Here is a 21338-nt window from a genome sequence, read left to right as displayed (position 1 = left end):
CTGGCGGTCCCATGATATAAGCTTCTGTTAGCATTCTGTGAGTTGAGATGTGTTCAGGTTATTATTATTTATATAAACAATGTTAATGTGAAGAAACAATAATATCTGGACAAACTGTTCATTCTCTAAACAGAGAAGCAATCTCTTACTTATTGATATGACATTTCCTTGGGAATAAAATGATGCATCTATTAAGTGACTTAGATCAAACTGAGTTACTATTAATTTTAAGAAACTGAACCAATTACTTGATCCCTGAATTTAGAATACCTTGTAACCAATTTACTATATGCAACAGGATACAGTGGATACTGCACAGTCTTATGTAGTGTCTCTGACATTTTTTTAATTTAAATTTATTTTTTTTATTAATTTATTCTTGTTACATCTCAATGTTTATCCCATCCCTTGTATCCTCCCATTCCTCCCCCCCCATTTACCCATTATTCCCCTCCCCTATGACTGTTCCTGAGGGGGGATTACCTCCCCCTATATATTCTCATAGGGTATCAAGTCTCTTCTTGGCTACCTGCTGTCCTTCCTCTGAGTGCTTCACTTACCAGGAAACTGGGACAGAGGGGAAGGCATCCTATTGGGACTCTAAATGAGAGACACATGCGAGAATAGCAAAATAAAAGAATACAGAGGGTCCTAGAAATCTACAAGTAGAACAATATGATAGGCAGATTTGGGCCCAGGAGTCCCACTCAAACTAAGGCACCTGCCAAGGACAATACAGGAAGTAAACTTTAAACCCCTTCCCAGATCTAGCCAATGGTCAGAATATTCTCCACAGTTGAGTGGAGAGTGTGATATGACTTTCTCATGTACTATGGTGCCTCACATTTGACCATGTCCCCTGGAGGGGGAGACCTGGTGTCTCTGACATTTTTGACATGCACCAGGAAGATATCTATTCACTAAATCCATATATGTCTGGTATTTTAGCTAATTCTGTTGCAAAAAGTGTCAACATATTGCATACACCCCTGTTTATAAAACAGCAGAGTAAGCTGAGCATGATGGTATCTTTGTTCACAGCTCTTGAGAGACCGGAATAATAAGATCTATAGTTTAAGGCCACCATGAGTTATACAGGAGAAGCCTATCTCAAAAAGTCAAACAAAACAGGTATTAGCTTGATAAAGATTTTACCCAAGACCATAATAAGCTGCAATAGGATGAGTCCAGAACACATGTCTATTTTGATTGACCGCAGAATATATCCATTTTCCTTTGGAGTGATGAACCCATGAAGCACATAATGGCTTTTATGTCTCAGGTCAGGTCATTTTGCTCATCATAGTATCCTTTTCTCTTAAAAGGCAAAAATTCAGAGTTTTGGCTTTTTAAAAAGTATGTGTACTCCAATAAAAACAATAAATTTGAACCCTTTGGGTATCAATATACTTGCTCTGATTTCAGCATGAGTCAGCTAAGAATCAACACAGATTTCCTGGAGAACTCTTCCTCCTGTGGTAAAGTGTCCATTCTTACCCAGCTCTCCAATCCAGCAACAGTTTTTTGCAAATGCTTCCTCCATTATGCCAAAAATGACAACAGCAACAAAACAACAATCCATCAACAAGTGAGAAAGGCATCGTTGTGATGTGCCAAGTGAAACTATTCTAAGTATATAAAACCATCTCAGAGTTCATTAGTATCTGGTCAGTGGCTTCATGCTTGTCCTTTTGGATAATATATTTGTAGCTTTTCAAAAAATGACTTCACCTATCTTTCAAAACGATGCCTAACTGAGATTATCAGAGAGTGAGTGATAAGTAGAAGAATCAACAAGAATCAAAATTTGGCCAGCTACAGTAATTCTATTTGAAGTTAAAGTTTCATTTGATACCAGAACATGTTTGGAGGGAGAGCTGGATTGGGTAGCTATGGGTCAAATCAAGCCAAACAGAAGCATGCCATGTGGCCAACAGCTTGAACACCTGAGCCATGTACCTTTTGAAATTAATATCCACGTATTATAAAGCAGCAAAAATATTATACTGCTGTATACCACTGAAGAACCCAGTTTCCTAAAGTATACTTTGTTTACACATTCATATATTTATCTATCATTCATTCATCTATCAAACATTTATTGAGCACATACTACATGCCAGGCGCTCACTCTGTAAGGATGGAAATAAGATTCTAATGAGCATTAAGTTTTAATGGAAGAAGCAATTAATAATGAAAAGTAACTTTTGAAAGTTGTTTCAGGTAGGCATAAAGGTTAGGAAAGCAAAGAAGAGAGTGATATACTTGAGTGGATGGAGCAGAGTCACTTCTGTCTGGGTACCCAGATGTATCTCTTGGGTCTGTGTAAAGGGCAGGGCTTCTCAGTCTTGGTGTGCCCCCGATTCCCTAGGAAGTTACTGAAATGGAGATTTTGATTTATGGGCTGTAAAAGTCTATGTTTCTAACCAACTCTCAAAAAAGGTAATATGTTTGGCCTACCGACTTTATTGAATAGTAAGGGCTTTAAATAAAAAAATGGAAATTAGGGGTGGGGGAGGGGGAAGAATGATCCCAGGAAATATCTGTTATAATGATAATCCTATTTAAAGGCTTTGAAAAGAAACCTAGGAGTCCACTTTCCAATTCAACTCACTTCAGTTTTCTCTCCTCAGTTTCAGAAGAAGCCTTAGGGCATGATAGAAAGTTCTGAATTCAGATCAGATGGCCATGGGCTTCAGTGCTTTTTCTTCATACGCTGGGGACATGGCTAGTGCACACACTTTCTCTGGCACATTTCCAAACTATAGGATGCTTACTCAGACTGCTATGCATAAACTCATAAATAAAGGATATTTTTGAGGACTTTCTAATTGGTTGACTCAAGCTCATTTCCAGATTAATTCTCTTTTACTTATTTATTAAAGTATTTATTAAAAATTAGACCAGAAACCACAAAAGTTTGATTTCTTAGAATCTCTTGCAGCTAGAAATGACCCTGGACATGGGACAGAGTATGGTCAATGTACGGTGACAAAATGCCTAGAAGATAAGGTGAGACAAACGCAATCTTTCCCACCAAGAAAGGGAAATCCTCAGGGAAGAAATGCCTTGTCCTTGTCTTCCACTCTTCTCGCTGTCTCTACCACAGGGACGCTCTCCACAGGTGCAATGAGCTGGTGAGCAGAATGACTGAACCAGCATGCACAGGACAACAGAAGAGACAGCTCACAAGTTTCCTATAGCTACCGTTCTAGTTGTGGGCTGCTCAGCTCAGGCATGCTGAAACATGAGGAGGGTAAGCGCTAGCTTGAGTGTGTGGCCATGGGCTTTTTATGACCTCCTACCTGCATGTAACACACAGCTAACATTCAGCAAGATGATCATCGGTATCTCTTGCTTCCAATGCCACTTAGTAACAGGTTGAGGTATAGGTACAATTTCAGACATTAGTCACTCTACTTGACAATGGCAACTTATTGCAAGAGCTTGCCAAAGCTGAACTATGACTGACATTGCATGTAAACTCCAGTTTGTATCACCACTGATTTAAAAGAAGCCCCATCCACCCCTCTCAGAGATTCTCAAAAATTTTTGAAGCCCCCTCAACCTCCATTTTAGAAACTGTAATTTGGATTCCCTGATTTGCTGATAATGGGATACTGTGGCAACACAACATCATTGCACAGCAAATAAGGGACACAACGTAAGAAATAAGTGAAAATAATAACAGTGGATCTTGAGCCTGGTAGAAAACAAAGCTCATATTATTAAGCTCAACAACTTGGAATAAAAAATGAAATTACTACCATGAATAAACTGCTGTGAAAAGAATTTTCTACATTTCAAACATGCATATGTGAGTGTGGAAGAAAGAAAAAAAATTGAAAACACAGATATATAACTAAACCTCCTCTAGGAAAAACTAGCCAACCGGCAAGTATTGCTTCAGTGTCTGTAATGTGTCAGACACCATGGGACGTTCAAGGCAGATGGAACAGCATCAGTCTGCAGTGATCTGTCAAAGATGAGATTGTTGGGACATGATCCAAGAACGGAGTCATGTGAGGGGATTTCTGAGTGCTTGTGAGAAGGCTCCAAGAAACTAAGGAAAGAAGCTTGTGACATCATTTCTTCAAAAGCATACAATGGGTCTTTGATTACGCTTCTGTGCCCCTTCCAGGTAAGCAGACAGGAGTCAGGTGTAGTTATTTGCTACAGCTGGGTATCGTTACATGTTTACATGCCTTTGTGGACAAACATGGCTTTGCCACACGAAGCCTGTTCACGACACGCAGCTTGTCAACCACGTGCAGCTTGTCCTTATGACTGTACACTTTGCTCATGTGCCTGCATTAACCTCAGAGTATAAATTATCTGATGCTTTGAGCAAACTTGGCTACTGCATGAGACTTTAGTCTGCCGTATTCAATGGCTCTGTTCTCCCAGGCCCCACCTCCCTTAGAGAGGGGAACAGAGATAACTGGGTTGTATACAAAAGTACAGAAAGGGGGAAGAGAGCAATACAGCACAGTTGTTGAACACCACAGCTGTTCCATGGAAGGTTGCTCACTATGAGATAAGGTGGTTTGTTAAAACCAAGCCAAAGAAAAGATCTAGAACTTTCATGGGAAATAATGATGACCGAGATGCCACAGTAGGGAAATTTGAGGATTGGAATATACAGACAGAAAGGAGTAAGCTTTACCTGAGAGTAATCAGACAAGCACACCTTGGTTAGAATGTGGCATGATACCAAGTAAGTGGGTTTTGGGGGTGTTGGGGGGCACTTTATTAGCTGATGTCTAAATAATTGCACTTTAAACCTGCTTCACCTGAGCTAACAGCATGTGATGACGCACTCTGGTTGTGTCTCCTCGCCTTTAATGTGATGGCTTCAACCGCCAGGACATTAGCAAAGTTAATGAAAGCAGATGTGAGAAATGTCTACTGGCCATCTCACCACTCTTTATAGAATCAGAGCAGCCATCTCTCCTTTACACAAAACCACGAGTGCATCTCTGCCTTCCTCTTCCTTGACTTCCTCGCTCTGGTCTCTGTCCCCTCCACAGGTCCCTCTGCCTGGATCCACACAGATAAAAGTGCTTGTTTCTCCCATACTCCTCTTGTCCCTGGCTGGAAGCTGCAGGATTTGAGCTGAGCTCAGGATGGTGACATTTCAAATGCTCCAGTGCCTGCTGGCAGACACTGCTCAGTTGACATCTGTGTGATTATTCAGTCCACTATGAATTTTTTTTACAATTATGTAAAATGTAATCTTTACGATTAAATCTATTTCATTACATTTATTTAATCATATCTAAATACATTTTTAAAAACTTAAGTTTCAGCAGTTGGTGAATTCACCAAGCGCTTACTTTTCAATGGTAAAAAAAAATTGTTAATTTCCCAGTTTTTTTGGAGAATCTTCTGATCAGAAGCTTTTGTCATCAGCATTTATTCAAATTAAGACAGAATCATGTTTTTTTTTTTTCAGGACATATAACTGGAAGGGAAGACTTCAAATCACCAAATTAATATACAGTCTCAAAATTTATTTTAAATACATTTTACTGACAGAGAAAAGACTAAACAGCATTTCCTGTTATCTTGAGTCATAGTTATAGACATGGACTAACACAAAAGGATTTTACACTTTGTTTTATGAATGGAAGCTTTCGGCTGAGCTGATGTTCTGGAGCCCAGAGTCCACTTCTTCCCTTCAGGGCATCCATCAATGCATGACACAGCCCATATAGTGACGACACAGCTCTCTTTATTGTGGAGAATAAAGGCTAGGTAAACCTTGGGGAAGTGGGTAGGGTGTCGGGGTGAGTGTATGTCGTTGGCTGGGGCTGAAGTGCTGGGAGTGCTTCATCTGCATGGAGAAAAATCCAGGTGCTAGCTGGACATGTCCTGGTCATTAGCCTACGTGACCACATTGAGCATGGTGAAGGTGGGGGTGGCAAGACCACACGCATCAGAGCATACAGGCACAGAACAAGGTAGGAGTGATTCTTACTCCTGCTGGCATCAAGACTGAGATTGTCAAGGTTTGGACACATCTCAACTTCACTCTTGCTTCAGGCTAGCTCAGCTAGTTTCAAGGTTAATGTGCCCCACACTGAGCCCCCCCATACACACACACACACACACACACACACACACACACACACACACACACACACACACACACAAGATGTTGCCTTGGACCACAGGTTAAAACTCTCACAGATACAAACAGTCCTAAGTGCTGTAGGTGATGGCGTGCTTCCACACCTGTTAGCACTTTCTATAAAGCATGATTTCATTCATTTCAAATAAAACCTCCGAAATCTAACAGTTAATGATTCAAGCACTTGTTTATGTAGACATCACACATTTTGTAGGTTTTAAGCAAAGTCTATCAAATGAGCTTGCATGCAGAATTAACTAGTCAGTACTTGACTCTCGTCCCTGGGATGGACCGCAGAGCTTTAGATACGCTTGATTGCCTCACCTGAGTTTTGCTGTTGTTGTTTAGCACTGTCTATGCCTTTTAATATGCGGAAACGCGTGTTTGCAAGGACTCAAAACCAGAAGTCCAAAACCAAACCCCAGATCCCTTCCATTGGATTGGCATCCCATGAGATACTATGTATGAAACATGCACACACTTTTTTTTCTTTTTATTTTTATTATTAATTTATTCTTGTTACATCTCAATGTTTATCCCATCCCTTGTATCCTCCCATCCCCCCCCCCCATTTTCCCCTTATTCCCCTTCCCTATGACTGTTCCTGAGGGGGATTACCTCCCCTGTATATTCTCATAGGGTATCAAGTCTCTTCTTGGCTACTTGCTGTCCTTCCTCTGAGTGCCACCAGGTCTCCCCCTCCAGGGGACATGGTCAAATGTGAGGCACCAGAGTACGTGAGAAAGTCATATCACACTCTCCACTCAACTGTGGAGAATATTCTGACCATTGGCTAGATCTGGGAAGCGGTTTAAAGTTTACCTCCTGTATTGTCCTTGGCTGGTGCCTTAGTTTGAGCGGGACCCCTGGGCCCAAATCTGCCTATCATATTGTTCTACTTGTAGATTTCTAGGACCCTCTGTATCCTTTTATTTTGCTATTCTCCCATGCGTCTCTCATTTAGAGTCCCAATAGGATGCCTTCCCCTCTGTCCCAGTTTCCTGGTAAGTGAAGGCTTTCATGGGACATGTCCCTTGGGCTAGTATGCAGATATAAGTGAGTATATACCATTTGATTCTTTCTGCTTCTGGGTTAACTCACTCATTATGATCATTTCTAGCTCAATCCATTTATCCACAAATTTCGGGAATTCCTTGTTTTTAATAGCTGAGTAGTATTCCATAGTGTATATGTACCACAGTTTCTTTATCCACTCTTCTACTGAGGGACACTTAGGCTGTTTCCATGTTCTGGCTATTATGAATAAAGCTGCTATGAACATGGTTGAGCAAATTTTCTTATTGTGTGCTGGAGCATCTAGTGGGTATATTCCAAGGAGTGAAATAGCTGGGTCTTGAGGAAGCCCTATTCCCATTTTTCTGAGATAGCACCAGATAGATTCACCAACCCTACATCTGACAAAGGTCTAATATCAAAAATATATAAAGAACTCAAGAAATTAAACACCACCAAACCGAATAACCCAATTGAGAAATGTGGCTTGGAACTAAACAGAGAATTCTCAACAGAGGAGTATCAAATGGCTGAGAAACACTTAAAGAAATGCTCAACCTCCTTAGTCATCAGGGAAATGCAAATCAAAACAACTCTGAGATTCCATCTTACACCCATCAGAATGGCTAAGATCAAAAACTCAAGCGACACCACATGCCGGCGAGGATGTGGGGAGAGAGGAACACTCCTTCATTGCTGGTGGGAATGCAAACTAGTACAGCACACACATTTTAAAATCAGAGTCCATTCCTAAAAGTTAGGGTTGAAGTACCAAGTGGGAGAGTCTAATAAACAACTTACTACACAGAAACCCACACTGAACGGTCTCTTTTCCTCTGGTTACTAGACCCCATGTCTGTTTATAACAATGTCAGCGTTTTATCACTGTTGACTTTCGTTAGACAATTTGCTTAAAATATAAGCACTTTCTTAATTAGCAACTAATGGACACAAGGTAAACATTATAAGCTCCTAGAGACGTTTAACGATGTTTGCAGGGCTTGTTTCTGACTTTGAGTAAGCTTAGCACACTGTACAGTATATGCTACCCGTACATGGGTCTCAGTAACGCTTTAACAGTCATCACACTGCATTTCTGCCTACCATACATTAAACGGCATCTGCACTTTTGTGTATTTAACGCCATTTCTCCAGTCAATGCATCTTTACTTCCTGATGAATGAGGTATGAAACATATTGTGATGTTGCTCTCTTGGCCTCATGTGAGTCACAAAGGTAGGTAAGTAACCTTTGCGTCCCTGACACGTGAGTGGTCATTACAAAGACGAGACTAATGCACATTTCTATGTTTTTTTTGAGTAGGCATCAAATATTGACTAAGTGCTATAAACAGTTATTAATTGCTGGTATCCAAAATGGCAATTTTTTTTCTTTTCCAAATTTTTGAGTGAGCAATATCGAAATATTTTGCCAGCTGACTATGTTTTATGAAAACCATACGCACCTTCTTTTTTTTCTTCTGAAGTAATCTTCACTTTCGTGTCTGTTATATCTTTGAATGAGGCCAGAAAAAGGACCACGTCTCCTTTCTCATTCTTTATAGGAACAATATCTAATAGGCACCAGAATGGAGACCCTGGAAAAATGACAAAAATACAAGTCAGGCCTGTTTCGCTATGAAAGCCCAATGGTAATCAAAATACAGTACTCTGGTTTGAATCGATCCTACAGTCTCCCATCTTCAGAATGCCAGTGTTCAGATCGTGAATACCCAGCCTATACTCATAGCCATTGGTTCCCAAATTAAATGTTTTCTTGAAGATAAGCAAGATTTAGCCTAGACACATTTTCCTATGCTGAAACGTTTCTGCTTGTGTAACTCAAACCACACTTCTTTGAGCTTGGTGTCAAAGCACCTATCTTGGTGACAAGTTGCTCTGCTGTCCCCAAGTGCATGGTGGATCATGAATGGAGACGCTTATTGTGTGAATTTACATGAGGCTTATTTAGTCAATTTAATAGCAATGGTTGCCCACTAGGAAGGCTAACATGAAAACAAAAAAGATGGAAAACCCCAGCTTGGAGAGACACCAAGCTACTTACACTCTCATCCAGCACTGTTAATAACCCAGTTAACAACACTAATACTGCTTACTTTAACAACTCTTCAGCGTTAGGAGGGCTTATACACCATACAACAGTATACATAACTGTGAGTGGCTTATTTACAGGATTTGGATTTTTCTAAATTGATGCTGAGTCAAACTAACCAGACACAAGTGAGTGGAGTAAATATAGATTTGCTTATAATAAGTAAAAACAATTGCAAAACTAACTGGTGAGTATGGTGGTTTGAATAAGAATCGTATTTGAATGCTTAGTCATCAGAGTGTGGCACTGTTTGAAACAAAAATTAACGAGCTCTGTGTCACTGGGAGTGGGCTTTGAGATTTCAAAAGCCCACACTAGGCCCAGGATTGTATTCTCTGCCTACACATAAGGATGCAGCCCTTAGCTACAGCTCCAGCACCTGCCTGCATGCTCCCATACTCCTCTCCGTGAAAATAATGGATACCATCTGAAACTCTAACCAAGGCCCCAGTTAGAGGCTTTCTGTTGTAATAGTTACCTTGATCATGGTGTCTCTTTATAGCAATATATATGGTGACTAGGAAAACAGGGATAAAGGTTAAATTAAACAGCATATAGCACAGGGGCTCTCACTCTAAGTTTTATTTCATCATCTTTATACTGTTTATTTTTCACATATGCTGTGTCTAATATAGCTTAAAAAGCAATGCTGTGATTTGATGTGAATTTTCCCCATAGACTCAAGTGTTTGAACACTGTGGTGCCCTTTGGGCAGGTTATGGAACCTATAGTACGTAGAGCCTTGCTGGTAGAAGAAATACTCAGGTGGATGTTAGGGTTTTGTAGCCAGACTTTGGGCAACATTGTGGGTTCCATTTTCTAGCACCCTTCTCCACTCTTATCAATCCCCTAACACTAGATAGAAGGAAAAAAAAAACAAGGATAAAAGCGGGGAGGGAGCAAAGTTATTGTTAGACTGCTTCCTGATGATTAGGGGCATTGAGTTTCTTGCAAATTTGACCTTTGCATTAAGGATATTTATTTTCTTCTAGTTTCTTTGTGCACAACTACTCCACAAACTGTAGCGAACCACAACCAATAGCATCCAATCTCCAGCCACCCATCAACAGCAACCCAACATCTCTGGGACCTAGCATTTATACATCCTCTGAAATGTTCCCAGAATTCCAAAGATCACACACTGGCAAAAACTATCTGCATTTGGAAACACCACATACCTGTCAGAACATGAGGTAGATCATAGTCACCTGCTTTGAAGCAGCCTTTTATCCCTACACTGGGAATTACAAGGAAAATATAGCTTGTATTTCTGTGGGTGTGTTTCTTTGTTTGTTTTAAAGACAGGATTTCTCTGTGTAGCCTAGGCTGTCCTGGGCTCATTTGGTAGACCAGGCTGGCCTCAAACTCACAGAGATTCTCCTGCCTCTGCCTTCCTGAGTGCTAGGAGTAAAGGCCTGTACCACCACACCCAGATATTTTTAAACATTTTTATTGATTTTTAACATAGGTATTTAAATGTTTCCTTTACTATCTTTTTTACCAAGCAAACTAGAATACCACCATTTCAAGTTGAGAGTCTTTTCACTAAAGTTGTAACCACAGTAGTAATGTCTGGAGCTGGAGAGATGGCTCAGCAGCTAAAATGGCTTCCTAATCTTGCAGTGTGCAGGGTTTGTCCCCCAAAACCTATGTTGGCTGGCTCAGGACCAACCAGCATACCAATTCCAAGGCAGATGTCACTCTTCTGGCCTTCATTGGCACCCCCACACATGCTCACACACATATACTCACAAATAAAAAGTAGCTTTTTAAAAAAAGAAAGTAATAGTGAGGTATGGGGAAAGATATGACTCTGATACCAGGCTCACTTTTTAATTCATCTTTATGCCAATTACCTCATAAAAATGTCACACATCCAGACAAAGCCTGTAAATTGTTCTGCAAGTCTCATTTATGTAGGCACAGAGACAGACACCATTGTTATCTCCACAGAACCTTTGTCCAAATGAAATGGTGGGCTTTGGAAAGAGCCAAAGTTCAAAATGAGGTGAAAGCCAAGAGAAGAGCTGTCAACTGGCAATTTGTCTCTAGTGAGCACCCTATGCACAGTCATCAGTTTTACATTATGCTCTGGAAGCATACAGAGTCTACTTTGAAATTTTTCTTTTAAATAGCAACACATCATTATTGACATCTTTCAAATCCAATAAGAAGCTTGGTGTGCCTACAAAGTTAGAAGACAAAGTATATCCCAAGTGTTTCTTCCAGGAGACAAAGGGTGTCAACGCTACCAAGCCACCTTCTTGACACTTAGCGTACTCTCTTCTCTGTTCTTTTTGTTCTTGTCTAAATCTCTCTGTCACACTCACTGAAATAGCTCTATGACAAATTTTTCAACCTCCTGGAGCTCCTGTAAATCAAGTCTATTCCAGGGTGTGGATTTTCCTCCTCCACTCGGAGACAAAGCCAACAATGGGGAACTTCTTTCCAGCAAGAGCGGGCCAGGCTCAGACTCATAAAGGCTCATAGGCCAATGCTGAGGTTTACTAAGTCACTCGGCATTTAATTCAGAGATGCAAGGAATTCTTAAGGAGAAGGTTAGAGAGCAGAAATCGTGTGTCACTTTTAACTCTGGCTGTATATAGTAACAGTAATTACCATGTAGATCAGAAGTGCCAAAATAAACAAGGCTGTCCCAGGATTTCAGTAAATAGTACCTTTAATTTCCAAGGATAAATACAATTGATGGAGAAAAGTAGAGCTTATACCATCTATGGTAAAATATGCTTCAGAATCGAATAAACAGTCACTTTGGGAATCAAGGGTGTAAGAGAAATTTTGACTTGTTACAAGAGCACTCCAGTCTGTTTGCACTATACCCCCCAATCATGATTTCAATACAGAATGTCCCTCAGAAGTTCATGTGTTTAATATTTGGTCCCTTGATGGTGGTGTTATTTGTGATGTTCTGGGAAGTTTAGGGATGGGCATAGTTAGAAGTGGTGGGTCACCGAGAGTGGTCCTTTGAAGATCGCATACGGTCTCTTTACTTGTGGTCCAGAAGCAATGACCAGCGTGTTTCACATGCTGTAACCATCATCGTAAAAAACATCAGGCCACGCCCTGTTATGTTCTCCTTTATGTTTAACAGAAAAGGAAACTTTAAAATAATGAACAATATGTAGTAAGAACAATTATGAGATGATCATAAGATTCATAATGTTTAGCTTATTTGTATTTGGCAGCCTTGAAGAAAATACCATCTGTCCTATTTGAGAAAGTCTGAAGTTCTGGATGGTACAGCATAATTTGGTGCTTTGTATTCAGATGTTAATCACTTGCCCCTGAGATTTTTTTAAAAAAATTACTTAATTTATTTTACATCCTCATCGTAGCCCCCTCCCCTCTCTCCTCCCTGTCCCACACTCCCCTCCTTTCCCCCACCCTGCTTTCCTATTTCTCAGAAAAGGGGAGCCCCCACCCACCTACCCAGTTCATCAAGTTACATTAGGACTAAGCATAGCCATGTCCTCTTCCCCTGTGGCCTGGCGAGGTAGCCATGTCAAGGGGAGGTGATCAAAAAGCAGGCCACCGAGTCCATGTCAGAGACAGACCCCGCTCCCCTTACTAGGGGACCCACATGAAGCCTGAGCTGCCCATCTGCTACATCTGTGTTGGGGGCCTAGGTCCAGTCTATTCATTGTCCTGGGTTGGTGCTCCCATCTCTGGAAGCCCATCTGGGCCCTGGTCAGTTGGCTCTGTTGGTCTTGTGGAGTTTCTATCACCTCTGAGGTTCTTAGTCTTCTATGAGCTGACCCTCACATGTACTAAAGTGATGCTACGTAACTTTGTTTCCAAATAATTCCTGGTTGGCTAAGTAAAAATGCCTACACCTAGGCAGGGCAGAAGTGAAGTAGGCAGAGCTAAGCTTCTTGGGCTTGAAAGACAAGAGGATTATGGGAAGGGAAAGAGAGAGGGCACAGGTAGAGGAAAGGAGAAGAAGGCAAACCACCATGGATTGGGATGGGAACAGGAGGGATCAGGTAGCAGTAGAAGGAATGGTAGGGGAGAATACTTAGAGAGAAAACTGGAATTGGGGGACCTTTCAGGAATGAGGTAGAATACTAAAGCAATGAAAATGTCATTACATCTGCAAGGGTGACACAACCGAAGACTTCTAGTAATGGGGGGGGGGTATGGGGGGAATGTCGCAGAGACTGAATTGTTGATGTTACTTTTATAAAACTTGTTTGTTTATCTTAACTTATTTCTTAATCTGGCTATCACACAAATAATTGAGACTCTTTTATAATACAAGGCTTCACAACACAATCTGAGCAGTTTAAATCCAATGGTCAGAACATTCTCCACAGTTGAGTGGAGAGTGGGATATGACTTTCTCGTGTACTCTGGTGCTTCACATTTGACCATGTCCCCTGGAGGGGGAGACCTGGTGGCACTCAGAGGAAGGACAGCAGGTTACCAAGAAGAGACTTGATACCCTATGAACATATACAGGGGGAGGAAATCCCCCTCAGGAACAGTCATAGGGGAGGGGAATAATGGAAAATGGGAGGGAGGGAAGAATGGGAGGATACAAGGGATGAGATAACCATTAAGATGTAACAAGAATAAATTAATTTAAAAAAATCTGTTCTTAACACTCTATGCAATTTTGTCTTACTCCCAGCAAACATCCCAGAGATACTTGTACTTTGTGCCTTTCCTTGGCTCCAGCTCCTTTCTCCTGATCAATCTCAGACCTCTACTGGTGGCTGAATCCCCTGCTTCTTCCTTAACTCCTCCTCCCCTGGCTGGCAGGAAGTCTTGCTCTATTCTCTCCCCTGTTCAGTTGGCTGTAAGCTGATTTATTGGCATAGTGGGGGACAATTGGGGAGCAGAGTTTATATAACATTTAGACAGGAAATCAGAATTTAGACTACACAATAACTGTAAGCCTACACTGGAACTAACTGACCATCCTCAATAACTAGGCAAGGCTTTAAGGAGGGTTTGTGACACCACCCAGCCACAAAACCTTTCACCTATAGTTTGTCACGCCTACAGGATATGCTGAGTCCATAGCCAAGCATAATTGTCATCAGAGAGAACAGGGAGACTTCATCTGGCAACTCATGGGAGCAGATGCAGTCCAACAGCCAAGTATTAGGCAGAGTTCTGAAACAATTGGAAGAGTCAGATGGATCAAGGACATCACAAGAACAAGGCCCACAGAATCAAGTGATCAGGACTCAAGTGGGCTCACAGAGATCAGGGAACCTGTATGGGTCTAAAGTAGGCCCACTGAATATATGTTGCATAGCTCAGTGTTCTTGTGAGATTCCAAACAGTGGGAGTGGGGGCTGCTTCCGATTCTTGCCCGCCTTTAGGACCCTTCTCCTCCTACTGGGTTGCCTCATCCAATCTTGATGTGAGACTATATGCCTGGTCTTATTGTAGCTTGCTATGTTGTATTTGGTTGATGTCCTTGAGAGGCCTACTCTTTTCTGACGGGAGGTGAAGGAGGCATGAATCTGGGCAAAAGGACAAATGTTGTATCTGGGAGAGCTTGGGAGGAGAGGAGGGAGGGGAAATTGCAGTTGGAATGTAATATACAAGAGAAAAAAGGAAACAAGGAATACAGGAATATACAGAGAAATTCTGAATGCTTTAGAGGCTAAAGCAATAGATGAAAAAAGTTGTATCACCGAGACAATTTTCATTCAGGCTATTTGGAAAAGGCAGGGGCAGGGGGGAAGGGATCAAACTTCCTACACGTACGCAGCCTATACAGAAGCATCCAACCTGGAAGTCTGGGAGAACCTGCAGCTATCTGAACATCATCTAGGCTGGATCAGTCTTCCTCCCCACAATAGCCAGCAGGAGAAGTTTTAAGTTCATTCGACTACGGGGCCTCCAGGGAGCCTCCATGCTGTCTCTGCTGCCAACTCCTCCCAGCAACTGGACTCATTTTTTTTTTTTTTACTTTTTCATTATTTTCCTAATTTCTATAGGTTATAGCATATGACCCAACACATTAGTATTCTATATGTAGTAATCAGAATCAATTTATATTTTTTACAAAAAACCTCTAGTTAAAAATGATATGGTTAAAAGAGGGGAAGCCGATGAAGATGTATTGCATGTTTCCATGATCTGGGGTTTCTGTTTCCTTGCTAAGTATTCTCGAGAATTATTTTTTTTTTTACAACTTTCATAACATATCTACATACTGGTTTACGAGCCATCAAGTCAAACACTATAGGAAGTAAGATGAATTTTTCATCACTAAAATCATCCACTGAACACAATTCTGGCTCAGTATTAGTATATTTGAAAGTCACTGGTAGTGTAGGCTCAGTATTGGCTGTTATCAGCTTTATCTTTTATACAGGTGAAATATTTTGTGATTGGGTTTTCTTATTAGTGAAAGAAATATAGGTCACACAAACACCACAAAGAACATAGAACTTATCAATACTTAATCTGTGGTGAAAGATAAAAAGATAAAAGTCATCTCAGTTGGAGTTAGAAGAGGCCTTAGAGATAAAAAAAAAAAAAAAAAAAAAAAAAAAAAGGGACTCCAAATGGTTTAGTAAGTTGGCCATGGTAAAAATGTTAGTCCCTATAAAAGCTGAGACTGGGCCTCAAATTGTGACCTTCAATGTCATGGATACTTTATAAATACACAGCGAGTTTCTTTGTATACAAAAAGTGGAATAATTATCAAAGAGATGAACAATCAATTTCTAATAAAAGGAAAATAGTAATTTTATCTACTTTATATATATGTATATATATAATAAGCTAGAACATATAAACTATAACATTTAATTAGAATCTGTTTATTAAAGCTTGAGCAATAGAGTACAGAAAAGGCAGAAAGTAAATACTATGTAAGAAGCAAAAATGTCTGATGAAAATTGGAGATAAGAAAGTAAACATTAAAATCAAGTGGGTCAGGATCACATGATAATTATCTACTGCGTAAATATATGATTACAATTTTAGGTGGCATTTAGCATGTTCCAAGAATATGCTGACAGCAAACATACTGAACATTTGCTCTGTTGTACAAAATCAACTCCTGGTGAATACTAAGGAATGACTCGCCAAACTGCCCTGAGTCACAACTTGGCATGTATCTAAGGGAGAACAGTCAGGCATCTTCCATGACTCCTAGCCTCTGCTGAAACACAGCAAATGCTTCACTAGAACTGGAGGCCAAACCCAGAGTCAGAAAAGCTTTGTTCCATCCACAGCACTCTGAGGACCTTGATTTCACATTCCTTATCTGAAGCAGACTTCCGGCTACTTTGTGGGTTCCTGTCTCTATTAACCTTCTCCACCCTTATCCCACCCTTCCAACTCTCCAACACCTGGTAGAAGAGAAAGAAGGCTAAAGGGGAAAGGGGCTCAATATCGTTAGGCTACTCCCTGCTAATTACGAGCGTCGAGTTCCTTGGGGCAAGCTTGGTCTTCACCATTAGTTTATTCAATGTCTTCTACTCATCTCTTTGCATATGACCACTTGACAAACAGCAACCAACTGCAAAAACAGCAACCAGCAACCACTAGGAACAGCAGCAGTAGCAGCAGCAGGAAGAAGATCAACAGTCGATACAAACCCTCTCAGGGCTTTAGCATTTATATACCCTCTCAAGAGTTTCCAGAATTTCAAGGGTCATTCGATTGCAGGAATTAGATCCAGCTGGCATGAGACAAATCATAGTCAGCTGCTGTGGACAATAAGAAGCAGTCCCATATCCCACATCTGGCATTAAAGCAAAAATATATCCCCATAACATTTCTGTGTTTTCCTAAAGAAGCCAAAATTACAAAATTTTCATTACAATTATGACACCAAGCTGATGGTGAAGCAAAAGTAAGTTTTCTTCAGGGGTGGGGCACCTGGCTGGTTAATCCTCCCTCCCCACAGTCATGTAGCACTAACTGGATTCAGTGATCTGTAAGGGAGCGAAGAAACAGCAACAAAGCAAAAGGCTGTGAAGACAGTGTAGGGAACCACCCTGGGAGAATGTGGGGGTAGGTATGATCTAAATACATTGTAAGAATTTCTCAAAGAATAAATTTTAAAGATTGAGAAACTTCCTTCTAATAACAATCAGCATCACTCACTTCCTTTCAGTTTAGTATGTTTCTCACAGTTCTTAAAAACAAATAGTAGTGGAATTCAATGCCTTAAATATAATTTAGTCAAACTCACCCATGGACTCTTGGTATGTGAAGATTTCAAAACTGAAATCAGTTCGCTAATCATAGCAGAAATCTGATCTCTAGCCCCAAATGTGTTGCATAGCCAGTTGTAAGAGCTATCCCAGATCATAAAACATTTTCACATGAGGTCATTTTTAAATGATGCTTCTTATGTCCTACCAATGGCCCAGAGAGCATGTTTAACACATCAACCAAAGCAAATGCCCACATGAAAACACCAAGCCTTGCTCTAGCCATTTCACCCTCTCATTCTGAAACGCAAGCTGACACAACTAACAGCATGAAATGGGGAGGTTTACGCCTCAGGTGCTCATCTCAGAGCCAATTTCAATCCATCCTTCTTCCTCCCAACCAGAGAAGATTACTAGTCTTTCAACTTAATTAGCTGCACCTCCGAAATAGCTCTTACATCCATTCTTTCTTTCTTTCTTTCTTTTTTTTATTAACTTATTCTTGTTACATCTCAATGGTTTTACCTCCATTCTTATACTCATTCTTCAGTTTTCCTGGCCTTGTCCTAGAGCAGCCTTAGCTTCGTCATTTCCCATGTGCATCACAGCTGCCTGGTGAGCTGAGAAAGCTCCTCACACCTCTGTCCCACACTCTTAATTCACAATGCCTCTGGAAAACGTAGTCGACCTGGCCATTTCCCACATGCAAAGAGATGTTGATGTATCAGCTCATCACAGGATTCAGAACCTTGCTCATATCTACATTAAGGTCTGGGAAAGGTTCTTTAAATAGGACAAAAGAAAATATCCTAGTAGTGGAGCCAGAAATATAAAAGAGAAAGATGGTGCTACAGGTCAAACAAAGCTTTAATGAAAGGCACCCATACAACTGAGATAGGCTTGCCTGGAGCCTTGATGGCTTTATTAGCTACCTGTGAGGATATTAGGAATGGATGATGAGTACGGTTCCTCAAGGGGAGAGCCTCCACGACCATCATAAGCATAAGGCAAATTAAAAATGGAGCATAATATATTTACACTGAAGGACAATATGATTAGTTAGGAATGATGCATGTATGAGTTGTTGTTGTTGTTTTCAACTGTTGTGCCTGAATATCTGACAAGTAGCAACTAAAGGGAGACAGAGTTTATTTTGGTTCAAAGTTCAAAGGAATATAATCCATTATGGAAAGGACAACATGTCAGGAAGAAAGTGGGTTAGCTGGTCATATGACATCATTAGTCATGAAGCCAACAGGAAGTGGAGCAGCGAGGCTACAAAAACCTTGAGGATCACACTCAGTGACCACTTAATTCAATAAGACTTCACTTTCTAAAGGTTGTCCAATCTTCCAAAAGAACACTCCCACCTGGACACAAAACGTTCAAACACATGAGCCTATGGAGGGTATTCACATTGAAACCATAACAATGAGGCATGAAGGATGGAGGATGGAGAAGGGAAGACTGAGCTCAGAGAGATAGACTACGGACTGAGACAAGCTTGTGGGTGGCTTTCGGCAAGCTTGAAGGGTTTGTCTTTATCCATGAGACAGGAGGGATCCACTGAAGGCTTTCCTATAGTACACCAGCGTCTGAAGTATAGACTGTGGTCTTAAAGGCAAAGAGGAAAGAGGACTTTAGGGGGATGCAGACTTCAGAGTGGTTTACATGAATCTGTGCAACTCAAGTTCCATATTAAAAGAATCTCTGAATTAACAGGGTGCAGGTAGGATGGGCCTCAGACTCCAGTGACTGTGTGATGAGATTAGGCCATGGGCTTCATCACTTAGAAACAAAGCACTGTGTCTTTAAAGTGCAGCCAGCTGGTTTTGCATCACAGTCTTGCTGTGTGTATTCTCAAAAAAATGTCATTCTCTGTGTGCTCATTTTGTAATCTAACATCAGAGACAAAGCATCTTAGCTAAGTCATCACCAAACTCTTATATATGCCTTGTGATATTAGCTAAATATCTATGAATATATGGTAAGGTACTGACCCGCAAACCAGGGTACAGAGTGGTACAGAGCAATGCATTGAATTCCACACATAACAATAAAGTCATGAGAGTTTGGCAGACCAGGGAAACAAAGACATTCTAGTAGAAAAAGCATATCCAAGAGGAAATGAAGAGTCATTAAGTGGGTATTTTATTCAGAGCCATTATCAAGGACCCACTGGCAGAAGGAGCTATGCTTCCACTTGATAGGCTCTTGTCTTTAAAACCTTTAGTAATATGTGAACAAAGGAGTCTTAAATTTAATATGTGTAGTCATGTTAATATATGCTTAGGTTTTTCTCCTTCAGTTCCTCATCAGACATCTAAGATGATAACAATACATCTCAGTTTCTGAATCAAAAAGCTGAGGTACAAATAAGAATTGCAAAGCTGGGCATGAATAACTGACTGACCAAGAGCTGAGGTTCCACTCTGGACTGTCTTGGTTTTAAGTACCCATTAGTTTTGTAGACCACTTCTGAACTTGTCTGCAGGCTGGACATGGCAGTGTGGCAGGAAGATCCTTGACAGGGTTTAGGCCCAAATGTTGAACGTAATCCTCTCCTACTTAAGAGACAGAGTCTCTAAAAGAGTGATCATCTCTGTTTCCAGGAATTTTGATAGCTTCAGCGATTCTTGGGTGCTGTTTTCGTTAAAACTCCTTCTCAGTTCGTAATGATGGAGTAATAAATATTTAAAGCTGCAAGAATGAAGAGCATAGTGGAGTCTTTCCTTGGTAGTGTTCGGTATTCACCCTCGGGGTATGATCAACACCTGAAAAGCACATCCACTTATTCTCAGACCATAGTAGGAGAGGAGCCATAGGTTCAATAGACATGAAGCTTGGGTTTGTCATACCAACAAGGGTTCAGGAGTCAGACAGCCTAGAGCTGGATCTCAGCCCTTCACATAATTTTTCAGAGAACCCTTCTGTGAAGTGGGATGCTGGTGGAGTTTGCTTCAGAATGTTGCTGAAAGGTTGTGGAACTTCGCCACAGTGAACGCTTACTGAAGGTTAGTGATGCTATTTTATAAAGCTCTCTTTGCTAACCAGGGAAGCACCAAGGCTGACTCTGAAGAAGAAAGCTTTGCTGGGATAGTCAGGTATTCACATTCAACTTTAAATCTCAGCTGCAGTTGCCAAGGTAAGCGCTTCCTGGTGAATGCTTTTTAGCCTTGTCTACTCAGATATCTTCTGTTGTGGTCAGCTATAGTAGTTAGAATGACACAAGACTGCCTGCTCATAGACCAAACACTGCAGCCTTAGCCAGAGCCATGGGGAAAGAGGAGGCGTTACTCAAGTGGTTTGTTCAGATGCTTGAGTATGCCCAGAAAGTCACCTGACTGACAAACACAAAGGTTGCATGAACAAAAGCAGAAAGATTTACAAGGCCCCACTCCTCACAAGCCTAAGTGTTGCATCTCTGAGAGGGAAGGTATACTGGCAGCTGGGATCCAAGAAATATCACAAAGCCATACCATACAAGAAACCTTACATGAAAGAGTTATTAAAAAGCAAAAACAGAAACAACAAAACAAAACAAAACAAACAAACAAAAACCACTCATGCAGGTGGCTGCCCCTGCTTGGGAAAGAAGCAGCAGAGAGGAGGAAGCAAGCTTATATGTTTCTTGGGGACAGAGTTTTCCAGGTGGAGATTTTCAGGGTCGGGATGGATGGGATTTCAAGACCTGAGTTTGGGGCAAACTCGGAGATTGGTGGGATTTCAAGCCCCAGAATTGAGCTTATTTATTTTTCCCTACTCCTATACCCCCTTTATTCATCACTGACAAACAATCAGGGCTCTGGAAAGAAAGCAACATTATCATTAAACTACTTCCCAAGGTCCATGGGGTAAGCATGATCTCAAGCATAAAGGCATTGTCTAGAGTTGTAAACTTCTCATCCCATGGTTAGGAGCGTATTTTG

The 21338-nt window shown here is 40.9% G+C and overlaps 1 protein-coding gene across 1 annotated transcript in view; it reads right to left on the bottom strand.

Moving 5' to 3' along the window:
- The window catches only part of Kcnh8 (potassium voltage-gated channel subfamily H member 8), a 385997-nt gene that overhangs the window by 240128 nt on the left and 124531 nt on the right, over positions 1-21338 (bottom strand). Inside the window, exon 3 of the mRNA XM_051153057.1 lies at positions 8613-8744. Within this exon, the coding sequence (XP_051009014.1) occupies positions 8613-8744 (132 nt within the window). The remainder of the gene's footprint in view (positions 1-8612; positions 8745-21338) is intronic.

Source organism: Acomys russatus, chromosome 11 (assembly GCF_903995435.1).
Source record: "Acomys russatus chromosome 11, mAcoRus1.1, whole genome shotgun sequence".
In the NCBI taxonomy this organism is placed as follows: domain Eukaryota; kingdom Metazoa; phylum Chordata; class Mammalia; order Rodentia; family Muridae; genus Acomys; species Acomys russatus.
Note: the sequence above shows the minus strand (reverse complement) of the source record. Positions and strands in the feature narration are given on the sequence as shown.